Raw genomic sequence first — 16,621 nt, 5'->3', positions numbered from 1 at the left:
CTTCTCATTGCGGTGGCTTCTCTTGTTGCATAGCATGGGCTCTAGGCATGTGGGCTTCATTAGTTGTGGCGCGTGGGCTTCGTTGCTCTGAGGCATGTGGGATGTCCCCAGACCAGGGCTCGAACCCGTGTCCCCTGCATTGGCAGGTGGATTCTTTTTCTTTTTTCTTTTTTTTTGCGGTACGCGGGCCTCTCACTGCTCTGGCCCCTCCCATTGCGGAGCACAGACTCCGGACGCGCAGGCTCAACGGCCATGGCTCACGGGCCCAGCCACTCCGCGGCAGGTGGGATCTTCCCGGACCGGGGCAAGAACCCGTGTCCCCTGCATCGGCAGGCGGACTCTCAACCACTGCGCCACCAGGGAAGCCCCGAGGTTCACATTTATTTTTTTTTAATTTATTTTATTTATTTATTTATTTATGGCTGTGTTGGGTCTTCGTTGCTGCGCGCGGGCTTTCTCTAGTTGCGGTGAGCAGGGGCTACTCATCGTTGCGGTGCGCGGGCTTCTCATTGCAGTGGCTTTTCTCATTGTGGAGCACGGGCTCTAGGCACGTGGGCTTCAGTAGTTGCAGCACACGGGCTCAGTAGTTGTGGCTCACGGGTTCTAGAGCACAGGCTCAGTAGTTGTGGCACACGAGCTTAGTTGCTCCGCGGCATGTGGGATCTTCCTGGACCAGGCATTGAACCCGTGTCCTCTGCATTGGCAGGTGGATTCTTAACCACTGTGCCACCAGGGAAGTCCCTGTGCATTTTTTTGTCAGTTGACAAAAGTACCTAGTGATCTAGGGTGGCCTTGGCCTACAGTGGCTTGAAGCAGGATTTCGGTTCCTGGCCAGATATTGAGGTCGGGCAGCAGCAGTGAGAGCACTGAATCCTAGCCACTAGACCACCAGGGACCAGTGGCCAGTGACAAGGCCGTGACCCATCAGCTATGAAGATATGAATTTCCACATAGAGATTGAAAGTAGTGAAGCAAGTAAAGTGTTTATTACAAGGAAAAAGAGTACAGTACGTGTGGATAGACACTCGGGCGGGCTCAGAGAGAGAGAGCCACATGCTCGTGGCAGTTTGAATCACTTTTATGGGGCATTTCTTCTGGGTTTCCTTTGTCCAATCATCTTGCTTTGCCTGGTTCTGAGTCCACATTTGGTATATCTCAGGGTCCTCCCCTGTGTGCGTGCGCACCTCTTAGCCAAGATGGATTCTAGTGAAGAGGCCTATGGGTAGTTGGCATCACTTACTATGAGGTGGCACCCCCTCCCTTTTTGATCTCCAAGGAGCCTTTCTGTGCATGTGTAGTCAAGAAGGTCTCCTTGACTTCGAGAATGAGGAATATCTGGTCTTTTATCTCTTATCTGGGCAGGGCCCAGCTTCCTCCATCATCCTGCTTTTATGGAGTTTCTGTCCACACTGTTCAGCCTGGGGCCCATCTATCTCCAGTCTCACTAGGACATAGTAAATATTCCAATAAAGCACCAGGTTTTATTATTTTGGTTGCAACTCCACCATCAGAGAATATGGAACAAAAGAAGCAAAAGCTCCTCCTCCCCAGTTCCCAACACTATTTCCCTTTTCATTTTTTTCTTTCTTTTCTTTTCTTTTTTTTTTTTTTGCGGTACGTGGGCCTCTCACTGTTGTGGCCTCTCCTGTTGCAGAGCACAGGCTCTGGACACTCAGGCTCAGCAGCCATGGCTCACGGGCCCAGCTGCTCCGAGGCATGTGGGATCCTCCTGGACCCGGGCACGAACCTGTGTCCCCTGCATCGGCAGGCGGACTCTCAACCACTGCGCCACCAGGGAAGTCCTATTTCCCTTTTCTGAAAGAGGGGTCAGGCCATTTTGGAGTCTGATACACCAGGCTGGAAGTTTGGCCTTGTTGCCAGAATGGGTTATCCCTGTGGACAAGTTACCTTTTTTTTTTTTTGGCCTTGCCCTGCAGCTATTGGATCTTAGTTCCCTGATCAGGGATTGAACCTGGGCCACGACTGTGAAACCCTGTGTCAACTTAAAAAATATTCACAACCTAAAAGTTGAGAGTTATGTTTTATTCAGCTGGAATTTTTAGGAATTTAAGCCCGGGAGGCAGCATTTCAAGTAACCCTGAGAGAACTGTTCGGAGGAGGCAAGGCAGGGAGCTAGGTTATATAGCAGTTTTGCAACAAAGGGCAGGTAGTCTGAACATCAAAAGATTATTGTTAATTAAAGAAAATCAGATATTCCAAGTAAAGGAATTTAGCGCTTTTCTGTGTATGGGAAGATGCAAGAGTCTGGGCTCACTGAAATCTTTCATCTGCTATGCACATCAGCTATCTGGGGGCCTGTGTTTTCACATCCTGAGTTTCCTCAGGGCTCACCGTAGGGAGTGAATGCAATCTGATGGCTGCTAGATGGCAGGTATTTTTTCCTTCCTCAGTTCCCTCAGGGCTCACTAGCTCACAACAGTGGGGGCTGCAATTGCTGATGAGTGTGACATCCTTTGTTTACTGATATGGTAGGGAATACTCCATTTCTCACCTGGAATCCTAACCCCTAGGCCACCAGGGAACTCCCTGGACAAGTTTCTTCTAACAGTTTCCTCTTGTGGAACCATAACTACCATTTGTGGAGGGCTTAGTGTGTACAGACATTGCACTGAAAGCTTTACAAGCATTTTCACATCTAATTCTTCCTCAAAGCCTACAAGTAAGAACTATTATTCATATTTTTCAGATGAGTAAACAGAGTCAGAAAGATTAAATAACTTGCACATGCAGCACAGCTAGGAAGCAGCCACGAGATTTGAAACTGGGGATTCTGCCACCTCCAGTGGTTAATGAGTCTCAAAAAAAGAGACACTATGTAAAATGGCTTGCGCCTGGCCTTCTTGCTTTAAGAAACCTATCATTTCTCAGTCATCACTTTCTCAGCAAGCTTTCTGTTTTATTTAAATTTGAACTCCCTTCTTCCATGCTACATTCCCTCCCTCCCCATAGCACTTGGCTCCATCTAACCCACTACATACTGACTTTATTACTGTATTTGTCTTCCCCAACTCGAATGTCAACTCCAAGAAAGCAAGGATTTTTGTCTGTTTTGTTCACTGCTGGCTTCTTAGCATTTATAGCTGTGCCTGGCACATACCAGACGCTCATTAGATAACTGTCGAAAGAAAGGATGAATGACATGCTTCTAGGAGCATCGAAAATCGCGGCCACTAGTGCGTGCATTGAAGCTCGCAGGGACACTTGATACTCCCCCTTCCCACACTCCTCTAGGTGAAGGGAGGAGCAGGACAAGCCCCGCCTCTCGCTCCGCCGACAAAGCCGTACAGCAGGCGCAGCGCAGCTGGCGGATTGGATGACAGGGTGGGGCTTCTGCAGTCGCATTTGACTCATCGCTTCCGTCGCGTCGGCGCTCACTGTGCGCGTCACTTCCGGGCGGCGTGGAACGGAGTTGCCAAAGGCCTGACGAGCGACATGCCTAAGTGAGTGGGGCCCTGAATATGGGGGTGTTCGCGGTCTCGATCACTGATTGTGGCCCTGCGGGGGAGCACAGAGCGGGTTCTGGCTCCACGAGCCTCTGGGGGAGCGAGAGGGTCTGGGGGAGGAAGGGAGACCCGGATTTCTAGATACCTCTTTAGGAGTGTGGAGGTCGACTCTCCGTAAGGCAACCCAAAAGCTTGGCTTGTGTCAGAACGCTCTGTTTGATGTCTTCTCATCATGAATAGGTCTTTTACTTTATTTTATTTTCTATTTTACCTTCAATAAACAGCACCTCGGTGGATGGGCATCTATTAACGGGTTGTCATTTTCTCTTTCTCTACTTTCCTTCTCTTTCCAGGTTTTATTGTGACTACTGCGATACATACCTCACCCATGACTCTGTAAGTAGTGTTTCTTTTCAGCTTCAAAAAACCGTATATGTCTACCATTTGCAACAACATGAATGGACCTAGAGAGTATTATGCTTAGTGAAATAAGTCAGAGAAAAATACTCTGTGTTATCACGTGTATGTGGAATCTAAAAAAATAAAACAAACGAATGTATATAACAAAACAGAAACAGACTCATTGATTTAGAGAACAAACTAGTGGTTACCAGTGAGGAAAGGGAATTGGAGAGGGGCAAAATAGAGGTATGGGATTAAGAGGTATAAACTACTGTGTATAAATAGCTAATTGTACAGCACAGGGGAAATATAGCCATTATTTTGTAACTTTAAACGGAGCATAATCTACAAAAATATTGAATCACTGTCTTTTACACCTGAAACTAATATAATATTTGTAAATCAACTATAATTTAAAAAAAATTGATTGTAGTGATGATTGCCCAACTCTGTGAATATACCGAACACCCATTGAATTGTACACTTAAAATTTGTAAATTGAATTATCTGTGAATTATAGCCCAATAAAGTTATTTTTTTAACAAAAGGAAACCTAAGAAAAGCCTTATATGTAATAAATTAGGCTTTTTATTTTTGGCTGTACCGTGCGGCTTGTGGGATCTCAGTTCAATGACCAGGGGTTGAACCCAGGCCACAGCAGTGAAAGCCCGGAATCCTAACTGCTAGGCCACCAGGGAACTACCTAAATTAGATTTTTAAAAATTTTGTAATTTGTGCATTTCATCTTGCTAAGGTTTAAGGGCTAATGCTTGGAGAAAATACTTTGGGGTGTTTGTTTTTCCACTCTTCCTGTAACTGTCTTCATAATTCAAAGTTACTAGTCTTCCATCAGTCAGTGTTTTCAGTGGAGACCCGAAATAATAAAGCTTTAGCAAGTTTAAAGATGAAAAAAATTTATATGACAAGTAAAAATTCTAGGAAAACGTTCTGAAGTTCAAATATTTCGTTGTGTCAAGGCTCTTAAATGCTTGACTGATTAAATTGGAAAGAAATGCCTAAATTTTAAACCGAATACTTTGATTAGAAACTGCTTAACAAATAATAGCGACTAAGATTGAATATTTATTGTATGTCAGGCAGCGTTCCAAATGCTTTCCATGTATCATTTTGTTTAATGCTCATGTTAATCCTATGAGGTTGGTGTTATCTCCCATTTTACAAAGGGGGAAACAGGCAGTGTGGATAAATAACTGACTGGATGTTACAAAACCAGTAAGTTGTATAGAGCTGGAAGATGAATCTAGGCAGTCTAACTCCAGAGCTTCTATGCCAGCAGCTCTCAAACTTTTTTTGTTTCATGGTCCCTTTACACTCTTAAAAATTACTGGATTATTCAAAAAGAGAAAAAAAGGTGGGTTATATCCATTAAAATTGGCTGTATTTGAAGTTAAAACTTAAACTTAAAAAATGCTTATTAATTCATTTAAAGGTAATGATAACAGACTTTTTACTTGTAATACAAATAACACTTTAAAAGTGAAAAATAGCTATTTTCCAAAACAAAAAAATTAAGTACGAAGAATGGCATTTTAACATTTTTGGAATCCTGTGTAACATCTGACTTAATGGAAGCTGGCAGATTCTCATCTTCTACTTCAAATCTGTTGCACTATGTTTTGGTTGAAGTATATGATGAATCCATCTTCACATGGATATGGGAGTACTTTAATAGCAGTTTTAGACAATCGTGGATATTCTTTATTACTTTATATTATTGCACGAAAACTCAGCACATGGCTAGTTGCAGTGTGGATTCTGAAACCATGTCATACGCTCTTTTAACATTAAAATTCACTGGTCTGTCTTTCACTTTGAGTGGTGTCTGTGAGCCATACCTTCAGAATTGCAGCTCTCTACTTTGCTGCCTCTGCAGAGACCTGATGAAATTAGAATTCGATTATGATGTCATCTTGAATAGATGCAAGAACCTAGCCAATAATTCCTCTGTTGTCACTTCATTTGGAATTCTTTCTAACACATGGTTAGATGTAGTTCAGCATTAATAGATTTGTGGAACATGTAAGTAGGGTGGTTCCTCTTGAAGAAATAATAGTTCTAAATATTATTATAGATTGTCCTGGAGGAGACTCCTCCAGTAAGTTGGTAGTGGTAGTAGCTTGCCTATAGATCCCCCATCTTTCTGTTTTGTTTTGGTTTTGTGTCCCTAACCCCCTCTCTAGTTCAAACCCCTAGTCATAATTTTTTGAAGTTGTTAGTATGGGCGGCTATGCCTTTCTACCCTTTTCCAGTGCTATATTGTCATATACTCACTCATCTTGGTAATGCTGGAATTCAGAGAATGGAAAAGTCTCTCTTTATAATAAATATCTCTTTATGAGAAATGTCAGGAATCCTTGTAATACTGCTGTTCTAACATGATACCTTGTGAAAATAGGAAGTTTCCATAGTGATTGAAGCAGTACCTGTGGTGGACTTTGAAATGTATAAAACGTTCAGTATGAATGTATAAAACATTCAGTGCTCTAACTTTTGAGGTTTTGCTGGTTCTTAGGCATGATTTTGTTATTAGGCTTAAGGCATCATTGTGGTATTAGTGTAAGCAGTGGTTGGGTGACAGGGAACAGTATTTTGAGATACAGACCATAAAAAAGACAGTTTTGCTCACACGACGTTGGTCGTATATGCTGCTGCTGAAGCAGTCACGTGAAGAGACTTAGGAGGGAGGAAGGCAGCTGTGAGGAGCATCTGAATGAGATCTGGATTCCAGGCCTTAGTTTGCTGCTTACCATCTATGTGTTTTGAGACAAGTCTTTAAGCATAAACAGAAGATAATAACCTTGTGATTTTTTTTCTTTTTAAGTAGGTAAAGGGTTTATTTTCTTATTTTTCTTCTGTGAAAATTCAAATGTCCTGGGGCTTCCCTGGTGGTGCAGTGGTTAAGAATCCACCTACCAATGCAAGGGACACAGGTTCAAGCCCTGGTCCAGCAGATCCCACATGCCGCGGAAGAACTAAACCCGTGCGTCACAACTAGTGAGCCTGTGCTCTAGAGCCCACGAGCCACAACTACTGAACCCATGTGCCTAGAGCCCGTGCTCCACAACAGGAGAAGCCACCGCAATGAGAAGCCCGCACACTGCAACGAAGAGTAGCCCCCGCTCACCGCAACTAGAGAAAGCTGCGCACAGTGACAAAGACCCAATGCAGCCAAAAATAGATAAATAAATTAAAAAAAAATTCAAATGTCCTTCCTGACAATTGAGTTGCATGCAGTGGATGATTTCTTTTTAATTTCTTTTTTTTTTTCCAGTAGAACCAAACATTTTATTTTTAAAAATTTTTTTAACTTTTTTTTTAATTGGGGTATAGTTGTTTTACGATGTTGTGTTAGTTTCTACTGTACAGCGAAGTGAAGTAGAGTGGCTATAGAGCAGGTTCTCATGTTATCTATTTTATACATACTAGTGATTAAAAAAAAATTTATTTATTTGGCTTTGCCGGGTCTTGGTTGTGGCATGTGGGATCTTTAGTTGTGGCATGCAAACTCTTAGTTGCGGCATGTGGGATCTACTTCCCTGACCAGGGATCGAACCCAGGCTGCCTGCATTGGGAGTGTGGAGTCTTAACCACTGGACCACCAGGGAAGTCCCAATAACCTTGTGATTTTTATTTTTTTATTAATTAATTAATTAATTTTATTTTTGGCTGCATTGGGTCTTCGTTGCTGTGTGCAGGCATTTGTTCTCTAGTTGTGGTGAGCAGGGCCTACTCTTTGTTGCAGTGCTCAGGCTTCTTGTTGCGGTGGGTTCTCTTGTTGCGGAGCACGAGCTCTAGGCGCACGGGCTTCAGTAGTTGCAGCTTGCGGGCTCAGTAGTTCTGGCTCGCGGGCTCTAGAACACAGGCTCAGTAGTTGTAACGCACCAGCTTAGTTGCTCTGCGGCATGTGGGATCTTCTGGGCCAGGGATGGAACCCATGTCCCCTGCATTGGCAGGTGGATTTTTAACCACTGCACCACCAGGGAAGTCCAACCTTGTGATTTTTAAAATCAATTGTATTGAATTATAATTTATATTCAATTAAATGCACACATTTTAAGTGTACAGTTTGATGACTTGTCAAATGATTACAACTTCATGTATGCATCAAAATATAGAACATTTCCATCACTCCAGAAAGTTCCTTGTGTTGTTTTGCAATCAGTCCCCTGCACCCCTGGCACTGACTGATCTGGTGTTTATGACTAAAGATCATTATTACTGGTTTTAAACTTCATATGAATGGATCCTTATACACTCTTTGTGTTTCTGATTTCTTTTGCTCAGCACGTTTTTGAGATTTGTCCGTATTGCATGTATCAGTGATTCGTTCTTTCTGATTAGTATTCCACTGTACCATGCACATGTGATTTCTATAGAGATTGAGGCACTCCTTGTAAAGTACATAGCATGGTGTCTGGCATGTAGTAAGAGTTAAATAAATGTTAACTTAAAAAACCAAAAGGTTAAGTGTGTGGAGTTTATCTTATGTCAGTTTTACCTCAATAAAACTGTTAAAGAAAGAACAAAAGGATTAGTGGGCTAGAGACAAAGGTTTGTGTGTGATTCACATGGAGTCTGTTTTCTAGACCCATGGTCCTTTAAAAGAATATACTCCCATAAACAGTGTTATTTAAATGTATGTAAGCTATATTATTTTGCTGTAGAATGGCCTAAGAAAGGGCATTATATGATATTGTTTTCTCGATCAGTGGATTGTAAACTTTTTCTTCAAATGCCAGCTTGTAATTATTTTGGGTTTGTGGACCAAACAGTCTTTGTTGCAACTGCTCAACTCTGCTGTTGTAGAGACAAGACATAGACTATACATAAACAAATGAACACCACTGTGTTCCAGTACTTTTTTTCCACAAAATCAGGTGGGTGACCCATGGGCCATAGTTTTCTGACCCCTGGTTTAGATAATAAATACAGTAGGTAAATTACCACAGTACGTTGCTGGATAATGTTTTTAAGTGATGCTTTGGCACCAGCTAAGGCTGCTAGAGGTAGCCAGGCTACCTATTAAAAGGTAAGGCTTTAAAAATTTTCTGGTTTTGGATATTTGTTTCTCTGACTGATACAACCTTTTGTTTTACAGCCATCTGTGAGAAAGACACACTGCAGTGGTAGGAAACACAAAGAGAATGTGAAAGACTACTATCAGAAATGGATGGAAGAGCAGGCTCAGAGCCTGATTGACAAAACAAGTGCGTTTCAGTCTGGTGTTCTGATGTGGTAGAATGGTTCCATTCTTTCTCGTCCCTGTCTCTCTGTTGTTTTTCACAGAAGCAACTCATTCTGAATGATAAATAGGAGCATTCTGATGTGCTGAATCAAAGAAGTGGAAGGTCATTGGTTTCCCAGGGATATAGGAAAACATTAATATTAATTTTTGAGGTTAGAGCAATCAGGTATTGATTAGACTGGGAATTTGGGCAGAGAAGAATGAGTTGCCTAATATTTCACTATTGATGTGGACCAGATTTTGTAGCACATTTATGCAGAACCTCCTTTGTAGTGAGCCATGGTTTTTAGATCTGTTTTCTGGTTGTAATAGGAAAAGGTGGGGGTGAGTTTGTAGCTCTCGTTGAAGAGTTTGAGACACTTTTATTCTTTGTTGTCCTGGCAAAGATAACTGGTCACAAAGGAAGTAACTGATGTGACAGAATAGTTTGGGTATGTTTTGGACCACTGCCATACATGCCATACTCTTTTTGTTTAATTAAGAACATTTTTGTTGTTTAGGATAGTTGGGTCCAAGGCACTGACAGAAAGAGATACTGCATTTTTATGTTAGATCATCCTGGTGTATTTGAAACATGGCCTTTCCTGATCATTCATTGTACCCAGAACTGGCAGGCAAATGTGGGCTTTGATTGTGGTGTGATTTTATTTTTTTTAAAAAAAAGCAAAACTATCATGGAAAATTTTAAGCAAAATAGAAGGAGAACTTTAGAGAGTAAACCTCCCATGGCTGCCACACCCGCATCACTCTGCTGCGGCAGTCTTGTTTCATTTATACTAAAGTTATCAAACTTAGCACTATTTATATTTGGGGCCTGATAATTCTTTGTTGGGGGCTGTCCTGTGCATTGTAGACTGTTCAGCAACCCTGGCCTATACCTGCTAGATGCCAATAGCAATGCCCAGTTGTGACTAAAAATATCATCACACATTGCCCGGTGTTCCCAAGGGGACAGAATTGCCCCTTGTTGAGGCAATCTACTCCCTTTCCCCTCCTGGATTATTAAGGAGCAAATCTCAGACATTGTCTCATTTCATTTGGGAAAAAAATATAATGTAATCATGTTCTCCTCTATTTGTAAAGATGTTGGAAGTTTCTTGCATTAAAGGTTAGCATTATGTTTGTTATTTTTTGTGCTCAGCCGAATAACTTAAGATGAGTAAATGTTTTTGATGGAGGACTTTTAAAGGATAAGAAGCAAGCCCTTGGGGGCATACCTCATCATGTTCAGGGTTATGTTGATGTTGAGTCCGCTACTTAGCCGCTCCCTCTTCAGCCTTTACAGGCTGTCCTACACAACGTGTGGGAGGTGACTTTTGATTGGAAAAGGCTTTTGCTGGGGGATGTGATCCCTTAGAGAGCACAGGCTCTGTTTGGAGGAATATGATAGCTGTTCATAAATCTCTACTCTAGGTCATTTTTTGGATCTGGTTCTCATGAATTACCAGTGATCTACTTGAGTAATTTGATCTCCTTTGCACTTGTGGGGTTGGAGTGGAACGAGGGAGTGTCTGGGCTGCAGGCTGCACTGAATTGGGAAGGGCTAACAAATTCAGGAATAGACTTCATGAGTGTGTATTTTAGTATTTATGTATGACTCCTTTCCCAAACCAAATATAAACAATCTTCAATTTCTTTTGTTTTCATTTGTGCCTCATATTGTCTGAAAGAAAAATTAAAAGATAATTTTATTGGACATTTTTCAAGATCATAATCTCCTTCGGAGCAACCTCTTGCTTTGAAATCTTTGTTTCTTTTACATCTCTTACCTCAGTGCATTAATTTCAAAACAGGTAAACCAAAATGGTGTATTGTTTTGATGGAGGAAAGCATATATAGGAAGGATTGAAATTTTACAAAGCCTGGCCTCTGGGCAGTTATCACACATTTTTCAAACAAAACTATGAGCAGCTTGAATTGAGTGTAAAATACATGTACAGATTAAAGATGACTGCTGCTCTTTGGTAAGACATTTATAGGTGGGAGGTTTTCACTCGTAGTTAACTAGTTTCTCATAGTTAATTCATCCATAGGAATGCTGATGAAATAAAAACAGGTTAAAAAACCCAGATCAGTAAACCAATTAATTGCAGTTTTAGCTTGTGAGTACGTAAAGTTGATTTAAAAACTGTGGAGACCATGATGTAGTAATCTTAGATGAATGCTTTTTAGAGTGAAATATGGGACTGTTAAAAATTTAAAAGAAAGTGCTTATTTTAGTAAATAAATGGGTTGCTGAATTCTCATTCACTGTTTGTTGTTTTTTTCCTCACTCTCCAAAGCTGCTGCATTCCAACAAGGAAAGATACCTCCTACTCCATTCTCTGCCCCTCCTCCTGCAGGGGCAATGATTCCACCTCCCCCCAGTCTCCGTAAGTTTATAAAGTTTTTATCTTAAGGGGTGTAACTGGGCAGATTACCCTTGATTTTGTTAGATTATCTCACAGTTGGCTTTCAAATGTTCATTAAATGAATACATAGGCAGTAATAGAAAACAACTTCAGTGGTATAATTTCTGAAATATCTTTAGCGTTACCTTCTGATTACCTTATTATTAGGGTATTATATTTGTGGCATCTCAAATGGGTCTGAGATAGAGTCAATGGAAAGCTCAGAATGTACCTGTGATTAGATGAGCTGATGTATAAAGAGGTATTGCTGCTGAGTTGTTTACTGCTATGAATGCAACACTGGAGGACTGATGTAGCTGATAAACTCCTCAGTCTCTCTCCCAACCTTGTAACTCATCTAAAACCAATATATATACACCTGTGAGAGACAAAAATTGCATAGTTAAAAGAGGAGTGGATCAAAGGACTCTACTCTCTGGGAAGGTTTGTTGTTTCTGCATGACAGACAGGAGGACATTGAGCAACTAGGCCATAAGTTCTTTGGCCCTCCTGGAAGGGTTCAGATTAAAATTGAACTCAGAGACCTAAACTCAGTCCTGTAAATTATCATGGATATAAACACAGAGAAGTAGGCTGTTTATAATAGTTGCACACTAATGCAGGTAGACCACTAGTGACCCACCAAACCCTCCTTGGAATCCTGCCATCCTGGGACCTGATCAGGATCACAGGCTTGCTCTCCTACTCTATCCTGACTGGCTGGCACTCAACTCCATTATTTTTAATGGTAGAATAGTCAGTGGTATGAATGTACATAATCAGTCTCACCATTTGCTTATTGTTGGACATCTGAGTTGTTCCAGATTGTTATTGTTCAGGAATATCTGTGCGGAAACATTTTCGTATTTCCAAAGACTCTCTTAAACATAGTTTTGATTGGAAAAAAAAAAAAGATTTGAAATTAGGTACTTGTGGCTTAAGTTCATCAGGGGGATAATACCCTTCTTTTAAAAATTTAAACTGTTGGAATCTTTTTAACCTGGGAAACTTTTTTTTTTTTTTTTTTTGCTGTACGCGGGCCTCTCACTGTTGTGGCCTCTCCTGTTGCGGAGCACAGGCTCTGGACGCACAGGCTCAGCGGCCATGGCTCACGGGCCCAGCCACTCTGCGGCATGTGGGATCTTCCCGGTCCGGGGCATGAACCCGTGTCCCCTGCATCGGCAGGCGGACTCTCAACCACTGCGCCACCAGGGAAGCCCTGAGAAACTTATCTTTATTTTACACTTCTGTCTAGGCAGGCTTGTTCTTGTTTTTTAGTCATAATGTAACTAAAGTTTTGTAGCCCGCTGATTTTTGTGAATCTGCTGTTATAAAAGAAACCATAAGAAGTTACAGAACTATTTGGGCCAGAATTTGGGCCAGATCATGAGGCCCTATTTCACTGAGAAGAGAAAATGTTAATATACAGGCATATCTCAGCCTCAGGCCCCATTCTTTATTTCAGCGGGTCCTCCTCGCCCTGGGATGATGCCAGCACCCCACATGGGGGGCCCTCCTATGATGCCAATGATGGGCCCTCCTCCTCCTGGGATGATGCCAGTGGGACCTGGTAAGTTTGAATCTCTTTCCTTCTTGGATGCTCCATTGTGTTTTAGCTTTCCATTTAAATAGAATTCTTAATTAGCTGTCTAAATGTATTGCAACAAATTACATTTGGTGAATCTATAATGATAAAAAGAAATACTTGGTTTATCAGTGTAATTGGATGGTATCCAAAGACCTTGTGCAACTGAAAGCAGGATAAGACTGCCTCTTTTTTCCTTCTCCTCTGTCCCTCCTGTTTCCTCACCCCCTCCTGACTTTTGGCCATTTATAATGCGGAGAATGGTAGATATGTATTTGTGCTGCTGCTTTTCTTGGTTTTGATTTGGAGCAGAGCTACCGCCTATTGCTGATTTAATCTTGCAGGTTAACTAGGTTAATTAGTATTTATGAAAAAGGCCTTAGGCCTGGTAGTTAGTCTTTTATTCAGGAAGGGGGAAAAACTTATGCCTCAAACATTTTATTTTAACATAAACATAAATGTACATTAATTTGCAGAGTTTTCTGATACATGGTCAGGGCCTTTGCTTTGAGAATGAGTCTACTGACTGGAACACCATATATTTCTTGCATAAACCAAAAAGCCATACTCATAATGCGTCCTTTACCAACTTCAGTTTCATTTTCTTTGAAGTGGTTAGAGACCTTGTGAGGCAATTTAGTTTCTATTTTTTATGATCGTTTCGCTTACCAAATTTGTGAGTACTTTTGGGGGATGATTTGCCTGAGACTTTCTTATTATCAGCTTAGTTTTCATAGAAATCGTTCTTTTTCTACATTCTTATTTCATCAGTTTGCAGAATAATTAAATTATGTAATTAGAGTAAATACAACTGACATAAGAAGCCTACAACTCAACTGGTAAGACAAGGTGCAAAGGCATTAGAGTAGCTTCCTGGCCAGAAACATTCAGTATGCTTGCTGTGGGTATCATTTAGGGGTGGGAGAGTTTAGATAAAGAGAATTCCTGCTTTACTGGCTTGTGAATCCAAAACACAATCTAAGTGATTCAGATGTCTTTTGCATTCTTAAATTGGGATCACAGATTCACATCCCTAGAGGGGTTAGGGATGTGAATCGGGGGGAATGCTTGTCACATGCAAAGAAGCCTTCTAGAACTCAGGGTCAACCTATGGTTGACATTTGAGAATACAGGCTTAGTGTTGCCAATTTGCCCGAGTATTTTGTTGTTATTGTTGTTGTAGTTTTTAGCCAGGATAAAATAATAAAATTATGGGATTTGCATTAAAGTAACTGAGTAGCTGGGGGGTGGGCAAGGATAAGAATGTGTGAGGATAAGATAAAACAAGGTTGCCCTCGGGTGGATAATTGTTTAAGCTGGTTGATGGGTACATGGATGTTCATTATATTCTTTTTTCCTATGCTTGTGTATGTTTGAACATTTCCACATTAAAAAGATGAAAAAAGAAGTCTAGAATTACTTATTAGTAACAAGACATATTAAGTGCCAATGTTGACAACTAATTAAGATTTAAGGCATTATGGAGACCAAAGAAAAAGTTTTCAGGGGAGTCATTTTCAGTCTTTGGTCTAGATCAGTTTCTTCTAAGAAATGCTGAATACAGGTTATGTTATGGAGGGATTTTTTAATAAGATATTTAGAAGTTTTAGTATTTTCTGTTTCTGTTGAAATTCAATTCTGTACCTGTTGGATTTTGTGTTTCTGCATACCCTTGTGTTTTACTTTTTGTGATAAGGCTATATTCAACTTTAAATATAGTTGTGTTTTACTTTTTGTGATAAGGCTATATTCAACTTTAAATATAGTTTTCTTTTGAAGCATTTATTGCAAGCCTTTAATCAAAATGATTTAGTTGAAAATAAATAATTAGGTAAAATTTGATATTTAAAAAGAAGATATGTAACATGAAAATTATAAGGCGTAGTAATACAATTAATACCATGAACCCACCACCCAGCTGAGGAAGTAGAACATTACCACTCCCGTGAAGCTGCCTGTATTCCTCCCCAACCCTCACCTGTCTGCTTGCCCTCCCTTCCCTGACTCATTTATTTGGCTGGTGTATTGATGGGACACTTAAAAAAAACTCATTAATAGTTTCTGAAATGTATTAGAAAAATCAAATTTGTGTGTGTGTGCTAATTGTTATAAATCACATTATTGCCTATTATTTTTCTTGACTTGAGCTAAGTATGGTTACTAACAGGTTCTCAGCATGGGCCTCCTGCTCACCTTTCCTACAACTCCGAACAAACGCTTAGTGGTAAGATTGTCCTCCGTGCCTGTGTACATTCATGAAATAGCTCCTGGTTATATGGTGGATAGAACTGATTAAAAGAGCTGACTAACATGTGACTTAGTTGTGAATTTCCCTGAGTGAGAAAAAAGGTCAATTTAGGGAACTAGTCCCTGGTGATTTCTGGAAAGCAGTCTATTAATAGTTTCCCCCTTAGTATCATTAGATCATGATTCCCATATGGTTCTTGTGTTGACCTTTTTGTTTTTTGTTTGAGAATGTCTAAGTAATTTACAGATGTGATGAATTTGTTGCATTTCTTCTGTCAAGTATGTCTTTTTTCCAGCATTTTGCAGGGGGGGGCTACTTTTTTGTCTTTAATTGAAGTCCCATCAAGCTCTCCTAAGTAGTATTTTTGACTGTCTTTTTTCCTTTTCTTTGTTTTACCTGCAGCTCCTGGAATGAGGCCACCTATGGGAGGCCACATGCCAATGATGCCTGGGCCCCCAATGATGAGACCTCCTGCCCGTCCCATGATGGTGCCCACCCGGCCAGGAATGACTCGACCAGACAGATAAGGAGATTGGGGAACCTCTTTATATCAGTTTTATATTACTTCACCAGGAGATCATGGTGCTGTGACTCGGGATGTTTTCTAACAGGATGACAAGGAAGACTTGCTCCCCCTTCCTATCAAAGAGTAGTTTTGGAGGGGAGTGGTGGGACAGAAAAAGCAATTTTCATTTGTATTGTGAAATGTGAAAATAAAATTGTCAATTCTTTCAGTTAAAAATGTGTTCCCTTTTTTCTCCCTTCTGTATTCTTTTTGTATTATAAAGGAGAGTCCAATTGTGTTTCTCTAGCTCATTCTTTCTTCAGCATGCCCTCTGTATGACATTATTTTCCCTTAGCTGGAGAGTGGGTCCCTTTGGGCACCTTGTCTTTATTTAGTAAAGTTCTCTTGTGCAAAAACTGGTAAATCCAACACTTGTAGAGCTTTTGTTGATTAAAATAATAAACAGCACCTGGTTAATTTTTCACATTAATAATACTTTGTGTAGTGAGTGGAAAATTTTAATTCTTTTATGCTAAAGTAGGGAAAAAGGCTTCACGGTGAGTGCGTGTCAGCTAACAGCAGCAAGAATTGCCTTAACCTCCTTTCACTCAGCTCCTCTTTTTCTTGGACTTCAAATAGTCAGAAAATGTTCTATTAGTAATGAGAAAACTATGCAGATTTTCATGGTGCAGAAGGTGTTTGCAGAATGTTATTTGTTACTAGGCTTTAAAAGGAGGGTATTTTCAGGGAGGCATCTAGAA

At 40.7% G+C, this 16,621-nt stretch overlaps 1 protein-coding gene across 2 annotated transcripts; it reads left to right on the top strand.

Annotated features, from left to right (window-relative positions):
* The first annotated feature begins 3,363 nt into the window (after positions 1 to 3,363).
* Positions 3,364 to 16,158, top strand: SNRPC (small nuclear ribonucleoprotein polypeptide C). Of its 2 annotated transcripts, none has more exons than XM_004321389.4 (6): positions 3,364 to 3,461; positions 3,818 to 3,860; positions 8,986 to 9,094; positions 11,415 to 11,504; positions 12,988 to 13,092; positions 15,758 to 16,158. In XM_004321389.4, exons 1-6 carry the CDS (start codon positions 3,454 to 3,456, stop codon positions 15,880 to 15,882), a joined length of 480 nt encoding a protein of 159 aa, XP_004321437.1. In that variant the 5' UTR covers positions 3,364 to 3,453; the 3' UTR covers positions 15,883 to 16,158. The 2 variants fall into 2 exon arrangements, with proteins under 2 accessions (XP_004321437.1, XP_019805525.1); XM_019949966.3 differs by lacking the exon at positions 3,364 to 3,461 and adding an exon at positions 3,558 to 3,704.
* The last annotated feature ends 463 nt before the right edge of the window (positions 16,159 to 16,621 follow it).

The sequence above is a fragment of the Tursiops truncatus genome, chromosome 10 (assembly GCF_011762595.2).
Source record: "Tursiops truncatus isolate mTurTru1 chromosome 10, mTurTru1.mat.Y, whole genome shotgun sequence".
Lineage (NCBI taxonomy): Eukaryota > Metazoa > Chordata > Mammalia > Artiodactyla > Delphinidae > Tursiops > Tursiops truncatus.
The sequence above is the reverse complement of the archived record's forward strand: the minus strand, read 5'-3'. Positions and strand labels throughout refer to the sequence as shown.

What these genes read in the sequence shown, in the direction of transcription:
- SNRPC (XM_004321389.4), top strand. An exon ending in CATACCTCACCCATGACTCT is followed by an intron (nt 3,861 to 8,985) that starts GTAAGTAGTGTT and finishes TTTGTTTTACAG; the next exon opens with CCATCTGTGAGAAAGACACA. An exon ending in GAGCCTGATTGACAAAACAA is followed by an intron (nt 9,095 to 11,414) that starts GTGCGTTTCAGT and finishes CACTCTCCAAAG; the next exon opens with CTGCTGCATTCCAACAAGGA.